At 45.6% G+C, this 22,180-nt stretch overlaps 1 protein-coding gene across 1 annotated transcript; it reads left to right on the forward strand.

Annotated features, from left to right (window-relative positions):
• The first annotated feature begins 266 nt into the window (after nucleotides 1-266).
• On the forward strand, nucleotides 267-21,856 carry MCOLN1 (mucolipin TRP cation channel 1). The gene is made up of 15 exons (XM_035141215.3): nucleotides 267-364; nucleotides 4,557-4,670; nucleotides 4,942-5,159; nucleotides 6,347-6,514; nucleotides 6,597-6,753; nucleotides 7,757-7,874; nucleotides 8,781-8,877; nucleotides 9,072-9,171; nucleotides 10,436-10,542; nucleotides 12,105-12,254; nucleotides 12,891-12,992; nucleotides 14,528-14,650; nucleotides 16,069-16,275; nucleotides 18,194-18,324; nucleotides 20,093-21,856. The coding sequence occupies exons 2-15, from the start codon at nucleotides 4,667-4,669 to the stop codon at nucleotides 20,127-20,129; spliced, it is 1,719 nt and encodes a 572-aa protein (XP_034997106.1). The 5' UTR covers nucleotides 267-364; nucleotides 4,557-4,666; the 3' UTR covers nucleotides 20,130-21,856.
• Nucleotides 21,857-22,180: the final 324 nt, after the last annotated feature.

The following is a 22,180-nucleotide window of genomic DNA, read 5'->3' on the forward strand; positions in this document are numbered from 1 at the left end:
TATAAACGCGTGCATATCAGAGTTCAAACGCGTGCATACCCGAATTAAAGCGTGTGCATATAAACGCGTGCACATCAGACTTCAAACGCGTGCACATCTGGATTAAAGCGCGTGCATATAAACGCGTGCATATCCGAACTGAAACGTGTGCAGCTCCGAGTTGAAGCGCGAGCACCTCTAAATTAAATCCCGCGCCTCTGCCACATTCTATGCCCGGAAATCCAGCGCCGCCTCCTCCCACACCTCCCCCCTCCTCCCCGCTGGCTCTGACGCCACCTCGCCCCGCCCTTCCCCGCCCCTTCTGGGCTCCTGACCGGATGTTGGGATCCTCTTGTTGCTACTTTCCGAGCCGGCCGCGAAGGAGGTAAGAGAGTCCAGCTGTCGTCGTCCCCCCAACCCCGACAAAACGAGGCTTTTATGTGTTTATAAAAAACAAACGATGTTGAACGTGTGCATGCACGGGCGCGTGTAGACAAGAGTTGTTCCGGCGTTGCGATTCCGGGAGGGAAATCCAAAGGGCGCCTGGTAGTCTGTCACCCGAAGTGGCGAAAACAGACGTGACTTGTAGGAGGGACGCGTGCCCGGGGGATCCCGACGACCTTTATTTTCGCTGCGGGAAAGCTGCCCGCATCGGGGGCTGGGGGGGAGGCGGGTTGGATCGGGGCTGCGGCACGGAGGGAGGGAGGGAGGTGCGACCGTTTGCCCCCCAGCGCACCTTGATGCAGCCTCGCCTGGGGTGGGTGGGGGGGGGAGGGAAGGAGACGGATCCTGCGAACGGGGAGGGAAGGAGAATGCGGTCAACAAGTTGCCACACAATTGAAGAGCCATTTAGGGGAGGGGGGGGTTGTCCCAGGACTATGCAGAGAACAATAACACACGTGATCCAATCAAATGGATGAGATCCTATCAGAGCAGGAGCAGGGTAGTCTACTGCAGGCTGGCTGCTATTGCTATTTGGCTGCTATTGCTATTATTATTATTATTATTATTATTATTATTATTATTATTATTATTCCACCTTTTTTCCCTGAGATGGACTCAAGGCAGTTTATCCATAAAAATTTGTTGTTGTTTAGTCGACTCTTTGTGACCCCATGGACCAGAGCACGCCAGGCACTCCTGTCTTCCACTGCTAAAACAGCTAAAAACATAGTGGTGGGGAGCACCAATCATTTCATTAAAAACAAACGATTGATTGATTGATTGATTGCATTTCTACCCCACCTTTTCCTCTAAGGAGCCCAGGGTTGTGTACATAGTTCTCCCCCTCCTCATTTAATCCACACAGCAACTCTTTGAGGTAGGTCAGTGACTGGCCCCCAAGGTCACCAAGTGGTCTACCAAGCCCTAGTCCGACACTCCAACCACGACATCACACTGGCTCTTAAAACTATGTACATGGGTGGTGTAAGATCTATTTAAAATGTACTGATAATTGCAATAAAAACAGCACGGCACGGACACTTTTATTAAAAGCAGTCGGTTCCCGTAAGAAGAAAGGTCTTCTTCTCCGGGAGCCGGTCTGACTTCTCTGGGGAGGGACTCCCAAAGTCTGGAAGCAGAAACCGAGAATGGCAGGATCAATAGTGTCAAGAATAAAATACCTGAATAAAGAGGGACAGTTTCTGTGGTGAACTAGAAGATGCCTGAATCTGCTGGGACCAAACTCTGCAGCATCCCATTCCAATTTGTTTCTGCTTCTCCTTTACTCATCGAAAGTGTGTCCAGTCCTACCCATTCCTCTATTTTCTTCTCTCTCCTCTTTCCCCTGACTTTCTCTCTCTCTCTCTCTCTCTCTCTCTCTCTATATATATATATATATATAATTTTAATTAAATTTTCTCTTTTACAATTTAAAATACTCATTTTACATCCTTAAGATATCAATGACTTCCCTTCTTCTCTTTCCACGGTTTATTTTGCATATCATAAATCCCTGCATATTTTACAAAAACTATACCGTTCAGCATTCCATTATTGCACCCATCAAATCTTATTTACACAGTTGAATTTATCTTAATGTTGCCAGCGTTTCCCATATATGGGAAATATATATTTCCCATATATTCCATAAACGTCTTCCAATGTCCTCTAAATGTATGTTCTTCTTGTTCTCCTATTCTGTATGTTAAGTCTGCAAGTTGTGCATATTCTGTCAATTTAAGTTGACATTCTTCTTTGGTTGGGACCTCACTCGTTTTCCTTTTGGGGGGCTAACAAAACACAGGCTGTAGTGGTAAAGGTAAAGGTAAAGGTTAGGTCCAGTTGTGACCGACTCTGGGGTTGTGGCACTCCTCTAACTCTATTGGCCGAGGGAGGCAGCGTACAGCTTCCAGGTCATGTGGCCAGCATGACTAAGCCGCTTCTGGCGAACCAGAGCAGCACATGGAAATGCTGTTTACCTTCCCGCTGTAGCGGTCCCTATTTATCTACTTGCACTTTGATGTGCTTTCGAACTGCTAGGTTGGCAGGAGGTGGGACCGAGTAATGGGAGCTCACCCCGTTGCAGGGATTCGAACCGCCGACCTTCTGATCGGCAAGCCCTAGGCTCTGTGGTTTAACCCACAGCGCCACCGTGCAACAAAACACGGGCTTTGACACATGGGAATTTCAGTCTCCGTTATCCCCAAGAGGAAGGACTCTGGTTTTTTTTGGGAAAGTACTTTAAAACATTTTTCCCAATTCATTATGGATCATTTACCCTTTTACAAGTCCACCACATATGAAAGAATGTCCCCTCCACCTCTTTGCATCTCCAGCACTTACCTGATTCAGGCTTATACATCTTGGCAAGCCTACTCGGAGTCCGTGAATCATTTCCCCCAGACTTTCTCATGCCGCTTTTGAATCTTTGCACCCAGATGGAGTTCAAAATGCCCCTACCCAACCTTTCAGGTTTTCTGATTACGTCAGGTGGAAACCTGAAGTTGCTCAACAGCTGTACAAACTGCTCTTAGTGAGAGCTTGCCTTGCCAGTTCTCTCCCTCTGCTCTGTGCATTTGTTGCAAGCGGGTGCTTGGGAAAAACCCACATGTTCCATGGGGTACAAGCCTTGCATCCCTTCAGATGCGCTCCCTAGTCTCCACCACATAAGCCTGGCACCGCCTAGCTAATCTTTAACAGGTAGGTTTGTGTGGGGAAAGAGTTGGGCTTCTCCGAAGGCAGAAATAGAAGAATGGGGCAGAAATAGGTCCCAAAGCGCTTCTCATTCCTTAGCTGACAAATTCTAAAAAATAAGGCATTCTCTAAATATTTAACCTGGCTTGCCCTGTTCAGCTGGAATTTGCTACCAAGGAGTGTGGTGGAGTCTCCTTCTTTGGAGGTCTTTAAGCAGAGGCTTGACAGGCATATGTCAAGAATGCTTTGATGGTGTTTCCTGCTTGGCAGGGGGTTGGACTGGATGGCCCTTGTGGTCTCTTCCAACTCTGTGATTCTATGATTCTAACTTACATGTGTTCACAAGGACAGTAGCCTAGTGTATGATTATTTTTCAAATGTGTGCAATTTGCCGTTCTCTCCTTATGTGGCATAGTAAAACTGCTTTCAGTGGAAATCCACTAAAGCAGATCACTACGTTTAGTTTCAAAACAATAATACGGGTATTGTCACGGCTGCCGATGCAGAAATGTGCAAAAAATTCCTTCTTCAAGGAGTTGGTTGTCCTTTGTCACGATTGGTTGGGCGTGTGCTGAAATTGCTAGGCTTTAGTGAAAGACTGCAAAATCTCAGCAGCAGAGCCTTTTTAAGGAGACAGAGGTGGGGTTACCTGAGAGCAAGTGTAGTGCAGCAGTTAGTGAAATGAGCTAGGATAATAGAATCATAGAATGGTAAAGTTGGAAGGGACCCCAGTGGTCATCTAGTCTGCCCCCTCCCTGCAGTGCAGGAATCTCAGCTAAAGCATCAAGCTAACTGGGTGACCTGCGGCTAGCTGCTCGATTTCATCCTAACCAGACATCCCCAAACTTCGGCCCTCCAGATTTTTTGGACCACAATTCTCATCTTCCCCGACCACTGGTCCTGTTAGCTAGGGATCATGGGAGTTGTAGGCCAAAACATCTGGAGGGCAGCAGTTTGGGGGTGCCTGATCCTAACCAACCTCACAGGGTTGATTGAGAAAAAAATGGTGGCGGATGAATAGTGGGATAGAAATGCATATTTATATTTGGTTTAGGGAACTCTCCTGCCTTCAGAGGCTCTCAGAGGGCATGTCTTGGATTTTAGGGTGTGTGTGTATGTGTGTGCGCATGCTGAAGCGTACAACACTGTAGTTTCTTTTGTTCAGTGTGCTGAACTTTGTGTCTGTGCCAATCAGCAGTTTAGATCCCGTGTGGAACTTCCTCTTTGGACTAGTAACAAGAAACACAGGGTTGTCTCACTGGGAGCAGCTGTTTTGTGCTCGCTTTGCACAACAGCATCACGAACAGCAAAATGAGCTGTTTTGTGGCAAGGCCTGTCTCGCCTGCTCACATTTCCTAGAGCTGCTGTGGCTGATGTTGCGCATAGGCATAATTTGCCATGGCTGCGCCTTCAAAGACATGCGCTCGTGTTGTTCCTAGGTCCTCGCTGGCAAACGGAACGCCTCGAAGGGGATCGAAAAGCGGCGAGAAGTCACAAAGCTGGTCTTGTGAGAGAGACTTCTGAAAGCAGCTGACTCCGAAACTGCGGGATGGGTAAGGGCGGAGGACATTGCTGTGAACGCTGCAAAGCTGTGGATTTTATTTCGTGTTGATTTGTCAGATTCTTGTGTATCAGGGGATGTAAATTTGGGCTATGCTTTGATGGGGTTAATTGCTGTAACACTGTATGTTTCAGTGCTTGAGTAGCCTAATCTTGCTAAACCACAGGAATCTCTGGATCACGCTGATGTGAACAGAAAGGATTTCAGTCCCCTTCCTTATGGCATGACTGTAGAAACTTGTGTGCCTTCCCCCCTCTTTGCAGAGACACAGAAGCTGCTGACCCCAGTGAATAGCTATGGGTCCCAGGATGGGGACACGAGGCCGAGCGTGGGTTTTGCTTCCCTTCAACCAGAAGAAGATGAGCTCCGCAGGCGTCTGAAGTATTTCTTCATGAGCCCCTGTGACAAGTTTCGTGCCAAAGGCCGCAAGCCATTCAAACTGGTGCTCCAGCTGATCAAGATCCTAATAGTCACCATTCAGGTATGTGAGGTGCGGGTGGTGCTGTGGTCTAAACCACTGAGCCTCTTGGGCTTGCTGTTCGGAAGGTCGGCGGTTTGAGTCCCCGTGATGGTGTGAGCTCCCGTTGCTCTGTCCCAGCTTCTGCCAACCTAGCAGTTTGAAAGCACGCCAGTGCAAGTAGATAAATAGGTACCGCTCTGGCAGGAAGGTAAACGGCGTTTCCGTGCACTCTGGCTTCTGTCACAGTGTCCCATTGTGCCAGAAGCGGTTTAGTCATGCTGGCCACAGGGACAAACTGGACAAGCTGTCCCTGTCCAAATTGTCCTCACAATAACCCTCTGAGGTAAGCTAGGCTGCCTCCAATACTGGAAGTAGTATGATTAGTATAGAAGTAGTGTGAGCCTATGGTGGCTTTGAAGGATTCCCTCCCCACACCCTGGGGTGGGGAATGAGTGCTGGAGGATGGGGGGTTGACCCTGAGGGAGCCCCAACCCCACTATTCAAAAATGGTATCCTAGAGCTTTAAATATGTAGCGCAGATACGGCCAAATTTTAACAATACGAAAGTAAGACGAGCAGAAATAGAAGTTACCTCAGACCCAGATAAACTGCAACACAAACAGACTTACGATGCTGAAACCCCCTTGAAAAGGACATAGAGCCCCTCGTTTACCAAATATTAAACTGAAACGTTTCTAAAAGAAATGAATCTGGAAAATTAAAATCTATATTATGTCCTATAACTATTGCCCAAGGGGACACGGGTGGTGCTGTGGTGTAAACCCCTGAGCCTAGGGCTTGCTGACCGGAAGGTCGGCAGTTCAAATCCCTGTGACGGGGTGAGCTCCCGTTGTTCGGTCCCTGCTCCTGCCAACCTAGCAGTTCGAAAGCACGTCAAAGTGCAAGTAGATAAATAGGTACCGCTCCAGCAGGAAGGTAAACGACGTTTCCGTGCGCTGCTCTAGTTCCGCCAGAAGTGGCTTAGTCATGCTGGCCACGTGACCCGGAAAAACTGTGTGCGGTCAAACATCTGCTCCCTCGGCCAGTAAAGCGAGATGAGCGCCGCAACTCCAGAGTTGTTCGCGACTGGACTTAACTGTCAGGGGTCCCTTTACCTTTACCTTTACTTTTTAACTATTGCCCAGTGTGTCATAGATTCTTAACTGCTTCTCTGCTTGGTCCCTGCTCTCTGCCTCCCCTCCGCACAGCTTGTCCTCTTTGGGCTCAGCAATCAGATGGTGGTCACCTTCAAAGAGGAGAACACGATGACCTTCAAGCACCTCTTCCTGAAGAACTATGTGGATGGGGCAGAGGAGACCCATGCGGTTTATACACAGGCAGATGTCTATGAGCACATGATCTATGCGGTGGACAAGGTGAGAAGTGGGTACACAGCTGGTGGGGAAGGGCAAGGCAGCTGGACTTGACCAGGATGACCATTGCAACTTCCCCCTTTAGTACCTGGCCGTTGCAAACGAGACAGTCGGACGCTATGCTTACGTGCAGGCGGGGAGCGCAAACCAGTCGGCGCTCATGCTTTGTCAGCATTACTACCGGAAAGGAAGGATTGACCCGGCCAATGACACCTTCAACATCGACCCCAAAGTCATCACAGGTGAGCAAGTGCCTTTCCTAGAGCCTCTAGTATCCTCTATGCTCTGCGGGGGGACACGGGTGGCGCTGTGGTCTAAACCACTGAGGCTCTTGGGCTTGCCGAATGGAAGGTCGGCGGTTCGAATCCACGCAACGGTGTGAGCTCCTGTTGCTCGGTCCCAGCTCCTGCCAACCTAGCAGTTTGAAAGCACGTCAAAAGTGCAAGTAGATAAATAGGTACCACTGTGACGGGAAGGTAAACGGTGTTTCTGTGTGCTGACAAACGCCGGCTTTCTCAGCCTGAAAGCGAGATGAGCGCCACAACCCCATAGTCACCTTTGACTGGACTTTACCATCCAGGGGTATGCTCTGCTCCTGTGAAGACGACCCATCTTGCTGTTTGAGTTCCACACTGGGGTTTAGAGTAGGGTTGCCATATTTCAAAAAGTCCTGACACCTACAAAATGGTTGAGTTTTTTTGGGGGGGGGGGTTCGAAACACACTAAAATTGTTGAGGTTTGTATTTGGAACAAACCTGCTGCTTTTTCCATACTTTGCCATACATCGAAGTTTTCCCTGACATTTTGCAGATTTGCCAAATCCCCCCCATGCCATTTTTACACCTGAAAACAGGACATGTCAGGAATTTTCCTGACGTATGGCAAGCCTAGTTTAGAGGAAAGGTGTGCATTTAGAGTTAAGGCACAGTTCCTTGTAAAACCTGGAAGCTCTGCTCTTTACACTTTCTGATTTTCCGAGTTGTGCTTCTTTCAAGTTTCTAAGTTACTTGACTCGTATCGATCTGTGACCCAGATTGGGGGAAGTTGCCTTGTTTGTGCAGGAGGTATGTTTACAGACTGCTATTCTCTGCATTTTACCTTTTACAAATAAGAAATGAGTGGCAGGTGTAACTTTAGTTTGGGAAGATACTACAAAACTGCAGGCGTTTTTTCCTTTCTCCCCAATGCTGCCCCTACACACCTGAATGTGTCAAGGCCTGGAATCTGTTCCTCTTTTCTGTGTAGATTGCCTTGGCGTAGATTCTCCACAGAATATACCTTCTGCCCAGGACTCTGAGGAAACGTCTGGAGCCCTCCTGGAGCCACACCGCAGCTACAGGAACTTTACTCTCAAGTTTTACAAGTAAATAGACACATTTTTTTGGTATTTACAATAGCTGGAAGGGTAAGAAACACACACTCCAACTGGGGGAATTCATGGGGTGGGGAATTCATGTTTTCCCTTGCAACTTTATTTTTAAATCATTGAGGCTTCCTGCCTCCCATTACATTTTTGGGAGCACAACTTTGCAGATCTGAAGGTTTCTTACATTTATCAATTGACATGTTGCAGCCATCGATTTTTGTACCCAGATTTTTGTATGTCAGGGACCGTGCTGAGGAGGGCTTCACTGAGGAGGAATGGTGGGAGCCTCCCCCTGCTCCTGATCAGGATCCTAAATCTTCCCAGGAACAGGGAGGTGGTATAAATTTGGAACAGTGATTTGCAGAGGGACATAGTTCAGAAGGCAGAAGCTGGGAAGTACTGGGTGGGGAACAGCTAGGAGGAGAAGAACTGGGAGAGAGAGAGTGAACAGACTCACTTTCTCTGGAAAGCGCCCATCCGCTCAGCCAAGGTCAAGGAGAGCAGATAAGGAGGCAGCCCAGAAAGCACAATGGTTGTGAGATCAGGTTGCAAGACGCAGGAGTGACAGGGGGAATAGGGAGGAAGTGAGTGGAACCCTTAATTGGGAGCATCTTCATTCCGAGGAATGGATTCTTTCTTCTCTCGCTGTGATCATTAAAATTTCTAACTGGTAAGAAACTCCTTTTGCTTTGTTCTGCTTATCTAAGGCCAAAGGGGGGGGGCGGCAAGTCCCTGAAGCCTGACACATGGTTTTCAAAATGTGCAGTTTTTACCTCCTTTTTTCCTGAGTTTACAAGGCTCAGCTCCCTTCAGTTTTTCCGACAAGAGAGGCGCTCCATTCTGTTTGCGGTCATTCAGTGGGAAACTGATGGAGCTGACCCTCCAACGTCTTGTCTCTGCCAGGCTCATCAATGTCACCATCCGGTTTAAGCTGAAAGCCATCAACATCCAAACCATCATCAACAACGAAATCCCAGACTGCTACACCTTTTCCATCACAGTGAGTAAGGATGCTTGAGGAGGTGGTGCTTTTGCCTCCTCTCTGCCTGTGTTTGAGGACCCCTCATTCGCACGCTGGACTGAGAGGGCCGGAGATGGTGCTCTGGGACTTCTTCTGCTCTGCTGCCCGGTGGAATTTCCCCCCAGGATGTACATTGTCATTCTTTTCTTCTTCTACTCCTCCTCCACCCCCAGATCACATTTGACAATAAAGCACACAGTGGCCGAGTGAAGATTCACTTGGACAACAAAGTGGATATCCAGGAATGCAAAGACCCCAGTGTCTCTGGCAAAGGTATCAGGGGGTTTCAGGGGGAGCAACACAGTACAAGCGTAAACCTTTCCGAAAGCAGCACCTCACCTGTATAAGAGCAGCGCTTAAAGCACTGCCCAGGGACTGTTTGCAGATTTTTTTAAGGGCTTGGTCTTTAGTTCCTGGCCAATAAGAATCAATATCCTAATTGGCTTAAAGGACATTTGGCTTTTTCATGACACTGTAAATCTGAATGTGTCCATAAGGCTAGCCTCAGCCTCCACATGGTTGACTTAACCCATTCATGAACCCATTGAATTGCATCTTTGATTATGGTAACCTCTCAATTCCTTACAGGTAGGTAGCCGTGTTGGTCTGAGTCGAAGCAAAATAAAAAAAATTCTTCAGTAGCAGATACCTGGTATCTGACGAAGTGTGTATGCACACAAAAGCTCATACCAAAATAAAAACTTAGTTGGTCTTTAAGGTGCTACTGAAGGAATTTTTTTATTTTGCTCTCAATTCTTTGTTATTTTAATGACTTGCCAAAGCCCGAGACAATTCATTTCATAAGTTTATGCTGCAAAAAGAAACATACTGGCTCTAGTATCCAGTTTCGCAAACTGATGTCCACAATGCTGATAACGTTTAAACTCTTTGTCATATCCGCCTCATTAGCTGGTGATTTTCATCTTCTAAATTCAAAAGCCTCAACCTCATTAAGATTTCCTTCAAAAGGAAGGATGTTTGCACCACTAAGGCTTATTTGTCCTTTTTCTGGACCATCTCAAGCACATAAACTTTTCATTGAAGGACTGGGATGACCAAAACTATACCTTATATACCTTATATTTCTAGCACTGAATTGGCCCTTTTTACGATGGTCGCAACCAAATGGCTTATATTCCCAGTGATCCCAAAGTCTTTGTCCTGCGTGTTTTTTTAATCCCAATTAGGCTCAATCAGTCCTAAGTCCCTACAGCTCAGGCTGTTCTCTCTTCCTCTCCCATCTTTCCTTTTGCTTTTAGCAAACCACCTTTGCCCCCCCCCCCTTTCCCACAATGCTCTCTGTCCCTGCTCCAGCTAGCCTACTTTTCTCTCCAGAAACCCCAGGACATCTTCCGTGTGCCTCATAGCATCATTTTTGCTGCCTGCACAAACTTTCGTCCAACCCACCAACCTCTGGGCTCTCTGAGCAAGCCTATTTGGACTGAAAATTCCGCGGGTGGGGAGTGTGACCATTTCCTTGTTCTCTAGCTCCCCGCATTTTCTAGAAACCAACCGCTGCCTTTCTTCTTTCTTGCAGGAGACAACAGCTTCCGGATGTTCTTTGACGTGGTTGTGCTCCTCATCTGTGTGCTGTCTTTCATCTTGTGTGGCCGCTCCATCATCAGGGGGCTTCTCCTGCAGCATGTGAGCATTGCTAGGTCATCCCCATTTACGGACGTGCCACCCAGGACTTTCTGCGTGAAAAGTCTGTGCTCTTGTCACTGAGCTGTGGACAACCCTGCGCCTCACACAGATTTCAGGGTGCTGCTTTGTTGCGCTAATCCGCTCCAGTAAAGAGCAGTAGCCGAAAGTGATTGTAGCATTGGTGCAGCAAGCAGACAAATATTCCAAAGTATGTTTGCATTCGTAAACCTGGAACCCGTGCAACTCAAGGTCTGGCCAGGCCATGGCACGAGGACCTGCCACAGCAATAGTTGTGTGGAGTGCAGAAATAGGGAGGGGGAGGGCTTGAAAGGCCACCAAGTGACTACAACCCCTCTAGAACACAGGCACATAAAATTGCAGGGAGATCTGGTGGTTGTAGCAGGGTGGGGTGGGGAATAGTGTGCCAAAACAACTTTTAAAAGAAGAACATGAAAAATGTTCTAGTTCAGGCATCCCCAAATTGCGGCCCTCCAGATGTTTTGGCCTACAACTCCCATGATCCCTAGCTAACAGGACCAGTGGTCGGGGAAGATGGGAATTGTAGTCCAAAACATCTGGAGGGCCGAAGTTTGGGGATGCCTGTTCTAGTTACAGGTAGGTAGCCATGTTGGTCTGGTATAGTCGAAACAAAATAAAAAAAAATTCATTTCAGTAGCACCTTAGAGACCAACTAAGTTTGTCATTGGTATGAGCTTTTGTGTGCATGTATCTGAAGAAGTGTGCATGCACACGAAAGCTCATCCCAATGACAAGCTTAGTTGGTCTCTAAGGTGCTAATGAAAAACGTTAGGATGGGGCGGAATGGTGATGAGATGTTTGCCCGGGGCGTTAGCCAAGGACATTGGTGAAAACTTCATCGGCTGCTTAAGGCAATGCTTAATGTAGCAATCAAAAATTTGCTTTCAAAATTAAAAATTCTGTGGTTGTGAGATCCAGCAGCTTTCATTCTGCAGAGATTCCAGTGCCATATTCTCCTTGCAGTGGGGACCTATGTCAGCCAGGTTTTTTTCTCGGGCTGAGTGATATAGCAATATATCATCCAACCCCGATATGAGGTCCATATCTTGTATTGGTTTCATAGTTTTTGACCTGCCAATATATTGTGAATCCTGGTGTGTGTGTGCACGCGCGCACGCGAGCTATGCAAAAATCACAATGTAGGGAAAAACCGTGAAGCCAGTCAGTGCCTCTAGGTGGCTCCATCCTTATTTCAGATATTGTGATATATCAGTATATCGCAATGTTTAGTTGGTAATATATCACGATGTTGGAAACCAGATATCGCCCAGCCCTAGTTTCCCCCCTCCATTGCAGAATAGCTAGCGCTTGCCTCAAAAAAACTGTGTTGCTGTCTAGACTTGCATATCATGGTTGGGGTCTTCCAAGCGTAACAGTAGAAGTCATTATCTCCCCCTTCTGGAGCAAGGGAAGCAGGAAAGGAGAGCAATCGAGGGCGGCAGGGACTTTGACAGGAGGGAACAAGTGGCCATGTGTTTTGCAGGAGGTGGGAAGCTCACAGGCAGCTCCTTTTCTTTGCACAGGAGTTCAGCCATTTTTTCAAGCGCCGCTACAATCAAGAGATCTGCCTGTCCGACCGCATGGAATTTGTGAATGGTTGGTACATCCTGCTGGTGGTGAGCGACATCCTTACTGTGTCTGGAACCATCATGAAGATTGGAATCGAGTCCAAGGTAAGAAACGGTCCAGGTGTCAGGGGCTGGACTGAGGAGGAATGGTGGGAGTGGCCCCCCCCTGCACCTTCCCGAGAAGAGGAGGGCAGTATAGATTTAGAACAGTGGTTTGCAGAAGGGCATGGTTCAGAGTCTGCAGAGGGGGAAAGCTGGTAAATAATGGGAGAGCAGCAGGAAAAAGAAACACCAAAGGAGAGACAGCTAACAAACTGAGTGTCTCTTGAAAGCATTCCTGATCCCCCCTCTTCCAGAACCATGTGTGCCATGAGAGTAGCAGAACAGAAATCTCAGAGGCAGAAAGCACAGAAGGGTGACGTAGAATAGGAGGGACTGAGGTGGTGGGACTTTACTCGGAGCAACGCCATTATCTAAGAGAGACTGCATCCTTCCTCTCTCTCTCTCTTTCTCTCTGTGAATATTGAATAAACTACTTGGTAAGAACTCTCTTTGTTTTTCTGCTTCTCGGCATCCCACCGGGGGAGGGATAGGATTTCCTGAAGCCTTGACACCAGGCAGCCTGAAGGCTACAGCCCAGGGAAGAAGGCCTCAGATCCTGGGGCTACAGTCTGGGCAGAAGAGACCCTGCTCTCACCACACCTAAAGAGCAACCCTGCACAATGTGTTGTTTATTTGCAGAACTTTGCCAACTATGACGTATGTGGAATCCTCCTGGGCACCTCTACACTCCTGGTTTGGGTCGGCGTCATGCGTTATCTCAGCTTCTTCCAGAAGTACAATGTAAGCTTGCTTTTTCATGCCCTATATATATAGGAAGGAGCAAGATCCCAAAATGAATCCTTTATTTTATCTTTTGAAAAAAATGAAACCTGAGATTAGTTTTGAGGTTCAGGTGTGCTGAATTCCACCCAGTTGAAATTTCCTTACAGATCCGCATTAGGGATCCATATTTTTTTCCATCGTACAACTCCCGTGCCTTTAATAACTGCATGAAATGCAAAATTTTAGCAGATGGTGCTTCCTGGCATCTCCTTATCAGGAAGAGTTTCACCTGCTAAATGTTGACAAACAAAGCTGCTTTTGTTTTTGTTTTAATTATTTAATTTTTCAAATTTTGAAATTTGCGAGCAATTATCAAACAAGCAACATAGAAACAGAATTCCAAAAACTCCTGAACTTCCTTCTTCCCCTTGTGGGTCCTTCTATTTACCTTTTCCTCCTGGATTAATCCTCCTTTAATCAAAATCTTTTAAATCTCTATTATACCCAAAATTCAACATTAAACTACGTGTTATTCCAATCCTACTAATAATTGTTTACAATGGTTTTTAAGGTAAAGTATATATTTTCCCCATTCCTTATTAAAATGTTGGTCTTCCTGATTTCTGATTCTTCCGGTCATTTTTGCCAATTCGGCATAGTCCATCAACTCAATCTGCCATTTTTATCTGGTTAGGGCCTCTGTCTTCTTTCTATCTCTGAGCTAATAACATCCGAGCAGCAGTGATCAGATACATAAATAGTCTTTTCTGATCCGTTGGGAGTTCGGCACCTAGAATTCCTAAAAGAAAAGCTTCGGGTTTTTAAGAAAAGGTTATTTTGAACATTTTTTTCACAATCCATTATATATCCCCAGAATTCTTTTACTACCTTATATTTCCACCGCATATGAGAAACTTGAGATTTCCAAGGTGATGGATTCTGTACCCCAAAACAAATGTTGTATTTGCGCTGTGCATCTCCTGCCTGTTCCCCGGTGCTTTTGCAGCCTCAATGTTCCTTATCTGGGTCACTACTAATTTCACCAAGACAACAGCCAACCTGGGACTTGTAACCGGCAGGCCTGTCCTAGCCATAGAGGCTAGTGGCGTGGAGAACCACGGCGCCAGGCGCTGGAAGGGCGCCAAGTGAGCGCAGGGTTCCGGCGATCTGGCCAGGACTGCGCTCCTTCTCCGAGAACTCCGCACTGCACTTCCTTCTCGTTTCCCCAGCGCTGGGTTCCGTTCAGTCGAGCTTCGCCACCAGCGCGCGCATAGCGCCCAAGCAGCTCTTGCTGGTCCCGCGGTGCGCGCGCTGGTGGCGAAGCTAGACTGAGCGGAACCCAGCGCTGGGGAAACGAGAAGGAGGCGCAGTGCGGAGTCCTCGGAGGTGGCCTCCCGCTGCTGCTGCGGTCCGCTTGGCACTCCCAGGCCCTTGGAGAGGTGCTGGAGGGGGGCGCTGGGTGGGCTTAAGACGGCCCTGGTAACCGGGTCTCTCTGATCCAAATTGAGGACGGCATTTTCCCACTCAAGTTTTCTCGCTTGCTGTCTCCCTAGATCCTCATTGTCACCATGCGGGTTGCCCTCCCCAACGTCATCCGATTCTGCTGCTGTGTGGCCGTCATCTACTTGGGCTACTGCTTCTGTGGTTGGATTGTGCTGGGACCCTACCATGTCAAGGTATGTGGAAGGGGAGCAGGGGACAGAACTGTCATGGAGCCACCAGCTTCAGTGCAAATGAAGCAATGAACTTTTCAGATCATTGTCACCATTAATATGCCTCTTCCTTGGGGAAAGGAATGGTTGCCTAAATCTTGGAAGAGTTAACACTACAACAGAGCCAAGTAGTTGTAGCTTTTTTATATAAAATAATTTTTTTTATTAATTTTTCAATTGCAATCCAGTAATAGCCTCATCATAACAATACCAAACAATTGATAATACTAATCATTGAAATACCGAATTATATAATTTAGGTGGCCCCCGCATGCTAGACTTGTTGGTTTAATTATTTTCTTCTGCATTTCATATTTCATTTTTTGTCTCCACTTCACCAGTCAGTTCCAAAACCTTATTAATTTCAATTACATAATAATCCCTTAAGCCACAACTGCAACATTAATAACTTCCAATTTATTATACAATTATTAATGCCGATCAATTCAAGTACAGAATTATAGAATTTAGATAAAGTGGGCCCCCGCATGCTAGAATTGGTGGTTTGATTTATTTGCGTTATTTCTGCATTCCAAAATCTTACTCATTTCCATTACATTCCAGTCATAATAATAATCCCTTAAACAACAACTGCAATATTAATAACTTCTATTCGTGTTGACACATGAAATGATCCTGATTTCTTATTCTTCAAGTAAGTTTTGCCATCTCGGCATAATCCATAAGTTTTTGTATCCGTTCTTCTTTCTCTGGGACTACTTCTTCTTCTTCTTTCTAGTTTTATAAGAGTATTTAAAGTAGATGAATAAATGGGCAAATTAAGTCAATTTAGATATGCAGAAAATATTAAAAATAAATTTAAGGAACTGCAGAAAGAGGGGGTAGGAAGTCAAGTTTTGAAATGTTAAAATCATTATAAAATTATTGAAATGTATAAAACAAATCATCATCATTATTATTATTTTTTCCATTTCCAAAAATGAAAAGAAGTATGGAATATGCAGAAATAGTAAACTTACTAGAAATATAAGAAATCAAGATAACAAACTTTTTATAAATGGTTCCATTTATAAATGGAAATGGTTTATTGAATATTCAGACAAATTGTAAACAGATAAGAACATTGGCAGGATTATTGTAATAACCTGCAGTTTCATAAGAGTATATATTTAAAGTAGATGCATAAATGAACAAATTAAGTTAATTTAGATACACAGAAGATACTAAAAATAAATTTAAGGAACCGCAGAAAGAGGGGGAAGGAAGTCAAGTTTTGAAATGTTAAAATGACTGTAAAATTATTGCAATGTATAAACCTGAAAGTCATCGTCGTCATAAATGGCTGTTTCTCCCACTCACCTATTGTCTCCAGATTTGAGGCCTCGCTTGTCCTCAGCTCTTGTCTGCTGTTTTGGTTTCAGTTCCGCACCCTCTCGATGGTGTCAGAGTGCCTTTTCTCGCTCATCAACGGGGACGACATGTTTGTGACCTTTGCCGCGATGCAGCAGAACAGCTACTTGGTGTGGCTTTTCAGCCAGCTCTACCTGTACACTTTCATCAGCCTGTTCATCTACATGGTGCTCAGCCTCTTCATTGCTCTCATCACTGGCTCCTACGAGACCATCAAGGTTAGCCCTGTCCTTTCTCGGACTTGAGCAGCTTCTCTCAGAGGCCTTGACAAAGCAATGCACCTCCAGTCTTGCGGCTTGCTTTATCCTGATATTAACCTGAGTTAGAGGCAGAGATTGGGCATGTGTGTTGCTATTCTGGCTGAATGACCAGGAGTGCCAGGACTGGCTTGGATGACCAGGAGTGGTGGGGGGCACCAGCTGGTGAACTCCCAAGGGAAACCAAAGAGGAGGAAGCTTCAAAGCCTGGGGATTGGTATGGGAAGGTAAGAAGGGACAACAGGATTTAGTGAGCATGAAGAGCCTGTGACAGAGAGCAGTTCTGGTGCAGAAGAGGGGCACAAGGCTGCAGAAGAATACAGAGAGCCTGCCTCTCCTGCTCCCTTGTCTCCAAGGACATGCAGAGTGATGCGTAGAGCAAAACTGAGGTCAGAGGTGTCCAGATGCAGTTTGAGACTGCTTGGGAAACATCCAGCAGAGGTGAGCCTTAGAAGGGGTGGAATGGGAGGACCATCAGTCCTGACAACTGCTCCGTAGGGCAAGACCCAGGGTGGATTTGATTTAAATCAAATCGATTTAAATCACAATTTAAATCACTAGTCCGTGGGACTTGATTTAAATCACTAGTCAGTAAGACTTGATTTAAATCTTTTTTCTTTTTCTTTTTACAAAAGACTCATTCTTGCTGGTATAATCTTAATATTTCCAACCAGATGGAAGGCTTCATTTTTGGAATAATAAATTTCCAGAGTAGTTTTTACAGTTATATCAAAAACTACTGATTTGGTTATACTCTTAGAAATACATCGACAGATCATTATGAAATTATTTTGAGGTTTAATAAGTTAACTGTTTATATTTAGACAACTTTTCAGCTGTACTTTAATGGAAGGAGAAAAATAATCATTTCCTTAATAACAATTTAAACCATTTATTTAACTAAAACAATAACATTATAGCATATGTATCCATGTTTGTTAACTGATGTGGTTAAATGGCTTTTTTTAAAAATAAAAAAACAACCCTTAGACTGAGTTTTAGCACACATGAAAAACTTAAATCCTTATTTCCTGATGGCCTTTGGACTATAATGTAACTTAAATAGGAAACTATCTTTAGAAATATATTTTCCTCCAAAAGCATTTTATTTTAAAAATCTGATTTAAATTTTAAAAATCCATTTTTTTATTTTTATAAATAAAACAGTAATTGATTTTTATCCACCCTGTCAAGATCTATTGAGAGTGTTGCTGGGTGTTTGTTCGTTGCCTTGAATAAAGAAGTAAACTTCACTAACAGCTGGCTCTGCTGCTGCTTCTGAGCTGCATCTGACTCCAGCCCTGAGGCCTAGCCTGTTGGAGATTCATTCCCCGTGTTTGCATTCATGGGATTGTTGTCTATCACTTGACATGTATGTTTACATTCCACAGTGGGAAGTGACGAAGACGGGATGTATGTGTTACTGTGTTTCCGTGAAGTTGGGACTATTGTCCTTTGTTCACTCTCTTTGCTGCCTGATGCTAGAGAGAGAGAGGGAGCCATGTTGCAGTGCTCCGTGTGTGTTTATATGTAAATAAACGTAGATTAGCCAAATGTTGTGCTACTGAGTTCTGTTACGCAATTGCGCAAACTCTGCAGATCCGTAAGTGTGCTGATGTCGGTTGGCATCAGTCGCTGTAGTGTTCGGGCTGGAGAAAGCTCTTGAAGCTCCCGAACGATCTACCAGGAGGGAGAGAACATGCCAGCCGGGCATGTGTCTCTACCAGGGTCCTACTCGAGAGTAAGAGATCCTAACAGCGCCAGTCCAGAGACACTGTCTGAATTTTTGCATCCGATAGGAGTCCTCTCCTTCCTGCAGTCCCAGAACTGCTCTGACCCCTAGGTACTGCTATGCAAACCCTGTCTCTTGCTCTTGCAGCATCAATGTGAGGGGGAAGCGGCAGTCACCCAGCTCCATGCTTACATAGCCGAGTGCAAAGACAGCCCCAAATCGGGCAAGTTCCGCCGGGACAGTGGTTCCTCATGTTCGGTCTTCTGCTGCTGTGAGAGGTGAGTCTGCAAGGGATGGGTCTCGAGTGACTTTCCCGCTATTCTGAACGCCCGTTCTTGGGCTCCAGCCATTTGGGTGACCAGGCCCCGTTTGTACTCCAAGAACCAACCCCACCTTAAAAAAAATGAAAAAGGTAAAGGACCCCTGGCAGTTAAGTCCAGTTATGAATGACACTGGGGTTGTGGCGCTCATCTCGCTTTACTGGCCGAGGAAGCAAGCGTTTGTCTGCAGACAGTTTTTCCGGGTCATGTGGCCAGCATGACTAAGGCGCTTCTGGCGAAACCAGAGCAGCGCATGGAAGCGCCGTTTACCTTCCCGCCAGAGTGGTACCTATTTATCTACCACTGCGCCACCCGCGTCCCATAAGACCTCACTTTGCCCCTCCCCAAATTCCTCTTCTGTGCAGGAGGTCTGGGCTGTGCCTCCAGAACAGGTATTAAAGGACTCATTGGGGCAGAGAAACCAGCGCTTGGAGCCCGGGACACATCTTTGGGGAGGGGGCACTCGGGGCGCAAAGCTTGATGGTTCTCTCTTCTCCCTCCTTTTTCTTTTTAAAATAATATTTATTAGTTTTCCAAATTTTTAACGCATCAATACCAAATTGCATCAAATTGGATACAATTTTTCCGAAAAGTTGTCTTCCCCCTCTTCATCCTAAATGCGTCCCAACTTTTCCCCATTGCTTGATATTACATATTTATTTCTAATTCGCATTTCATTCCTTATATTCAATTTACAAGTTACAGGTAGGTAGCCATGTTGGTCTGACGTAGTCGAAACAAAAAATAAAAAAAAAATCCTTCCAGTAACACCTTAGAGGCCAACGTAAGTTTGTCATAGGTATGAGCTTTGTCATAGGTATGCATGCACACGAAAGCTCATACCTATGACAAACGTAGCTGGCCTCTAAGGTGCTACTGGAAGGATTATTTTTTATTTTTTGATTCAATTTACAGTTATTACCAGTATTTCTTTTAAATTCCCTTACCCCTTATCCATCAGCTGTCGATTTATCAATTTCTGCTCGTATATACAATATATTCCCCTAAAAAACGAAAGTCATACGTCCCCCTGCCTGTCCACTTTAAATCATTACTATTTTATATTAATTTTACTTTTTTTTCGTCTTGCTGCCATCTTTATCTTCTCCACCGTATTTCACATCTTGAAAATAATTTTTATTAGTTTTCAATTACAGTCCAATAACACCCTCATTATAACAATGCTGAATAATAATATACAATTACTGATACCAATCATTCAGATACCAAATGATATAATTCAGGTGGCCCCCCCGCATGCTAGAACTGATGGTTTGATGATTTTCTTTATTTTCTGCATTTCATATTTCACTTTTCAGTAGTTGTTTGTCTCCACTTCACCAGTCAGCGCCCATTTTGTGTCCGGCCCCACATTGTTTTGCAATTCACGTTCTCTCCACAGCATTTGCGATCTGCAGTGGTACCTCTACTTACGGATTTAATGCGTTCCGAACGCACATTTGTAAGTCAAAAAAAAAATTGTGAGTCGAATCCCATAGGAATGCATTAGGAGAAAAAATTCGTAAGTCGAAGCAACCCTATCTAAAAATTCGCAAGTAGAAAAAATCCTATCTAAACCGCATCCAAGATGGCGGACGGAGCTCCGTTCGTAAGTAGAAACATTCATAAGTAGAGTTATTCGTAAGTAGAGGTACCACTGTATTATCCATTGCAAGATTATTTCTCAAGGACCCTCTTTTTCCCCTCCTTGAACCCTGCCCCCAAGAACCCCACTGCAGGAGAACGCCCTGGTGGTGAACTGAGCGCTGTGACAGAGAGCGAGGAGGACTGCCTTGGCCGATCATTGCTGGGCATGGACCTGCATGTGGACCTCTTGAGACTGACAATGCCTCCCGTGCCCTGTCTTCCGGCAGGGACTGGGACGGGAGGGGGCAGCCGAAATCCTTGCCTCCTGTGGGCTGCGACCTTATGTGCCGGTTCCACAGAGAGCCGTTGAGACAGTCCTTGGTGTCTGAGCGACAGACACTTGGGGGACCAGGGGGAGGGGGAGGGGACTAGAGTTCTAACCAGTATCTCCCCCAGTCTTGAACTGGCGCTGCAATAGTCCCGACTGATTTATTGCTGGCCTGTGTATACCGGCTTTTCCCAGGCTCCCTATGGGATTAGCAGGCTTGCCAGACAGTTGCAGCGGGGAAATGCAGTTTTGCTTTAGTTTGTTGATTTTTTTTTAAAAAAGGTTTTATTTTGGAAGAAAAAAGACTTCTAAAAGGTCATGCCAGGAGTGAGTCAAGGCAAAGCTTTTGAAGACCTTGGAGCTTTCCACGCTGCCTGCGCACCAGCCTTTTCAAGTGCCACATTTGCCTCCGAAAGACCGGCGCAAAGGTTCTGCTCTGTTTCCCTCAAGCGTCTGACATCTGGCTGGCGCCTGGCAGGTTCGGGATGCTACAGGATGGATTTTGACAAAGCCTCTGCGTTGCAAGGGGTGGGGAAGCTGTTTCAAAACACTGGGGCGAAGGGCAAGGCTTTTCCTGCCTCGTCCTGTGCAGGATTTGCTCTGGGGTTCAGCTCAAGTATCCTTCCCATCCTCTTCCAGTCCGTGGCCTTGTAGCTGTTTTGGTTTGGAACAGATTCTGTTCTAGATCAGGCAGGTAGGCCTGTTTTTAAGGATGACACATCTAATCCCATTCCGCAGCCTCTGTGGTCCTGCAGTGAAGACAATTGTGCTGGGCATGGCTTGCATTTCAATCAGGTATCAGTAAATCAATCTGTTTCCCCCGGATTGTTGCACAGGAAGATTGCAGCATGCTCACTGGTTTAAGATTAAAAGAATATGGGATCTTAAATGAAATGTGAGTAGGCTAAGACTGGAATCTACTTTGGAGAACATGTTTTTCTGCATCAGAAGGCACTCGCCCACGGCTAAGGCATGGGACTGCTTTCTGTGGGTAGTTTGATCTTCAAGGCCGTCTCTTGCACACAATTCCATGTTGTTTGGGATTTTGCATCGAGGCTAAGGAAGATATCTGTATTTATGCCAACGAGGGATCACCACATCCACCGATCCCCTTGAGTGGCCAGGCTTTACTCCGAAACAGTTGCTTTGAGTAAGGACACAATTTTCTCCCGCTTTCTTTGGGCCTCCTTTAGAAAAATGAGTTCTGTTCCAGGAGACGAGCGGGATTATTGCAACTCTCCACTTCAGGCACAGAAATGTCTACGACCAGGTTTAGAATTTGCCTTACCGGACTCTGTCAGGAAGAAAAGGAGCTAATTGTGTCGTCCCTTCCCTTCTGCTGTCTATAAATGAACTGGTGAAAAAAGAGAGGGGGGGGGAGGTCAGTTGACCTCTTAAGTATTGTCAAATAATGGTCAATTGTTTTAAAGCATTAATTTTATAGAACTACTACAACAAATGAGATGTAACCAATTTTGAGTGTTAATATAATTTATGAAACAACGAAGTTCAGTTCTGAATGACTGAAGTAAATAATTTGCAGCTAAACAGAAATACAGGTATGAGAAAAGTGTTGTTTCGGCGTTTGGGTTGTTTTTTGGTTTTGGCTTTTGTCTCCTGGAGGGCTTGTTAAAACAGTTATGGATCTTGTATTTGTAATTTCAAATATCAACTGCAAAAGCTTTGTTGGTTCTTAAGAACGAATTGAAGAAAAATCCTCCGACTCGGCCGAAGTAGTAGAAGAGAAAAATGTCCCAAATCGTCCTGCTTCAACCTTGGTACCGTACATCCGAGAATTCACGGCACCAAATGTTGTAAGCCAAAAATGGCTTATCTTCTGAGTTAGCCAATAAAACTCAGAGACAAGAGGAGTTAGGAGTCCATTATGTTTATTGCAAA

Source organism: Zootoca vivipara, chromosome 15 (assembly GCF_965207765.1).
Source record: "Zootoca vivipara chromosome 15, rZooViv2.hap1.1, whole genome shotgun sequence".
In the NCBI taxonomy this organism is placed as follows: Eukaryota; Metazoa; Chordata; class Lepidosauria; order Squamata; family Lacertidae; genus Zootoca; species Zootoca vivipara.

Excerpts from the sequence above, each read along its gene's own strand:
- MCOLN1 (XM_035141215.3), top strand. Across the intron at positions 9,172-10,435 it reads CCCCAGTGTCTCTGGCAAAG|GAGACAACAGCTTCCGGATG; the intron begins GTATCAGGGGGT and ends TCTTTCTTGCAG. Across the intron at positions 12,255-12,890 it reads AGATTGGAATCGAGTCCAAG|AACTTTGCCAACTATGACGT; the intron begins GTAAGAAACGGT and ends GTTTATTTGCAG.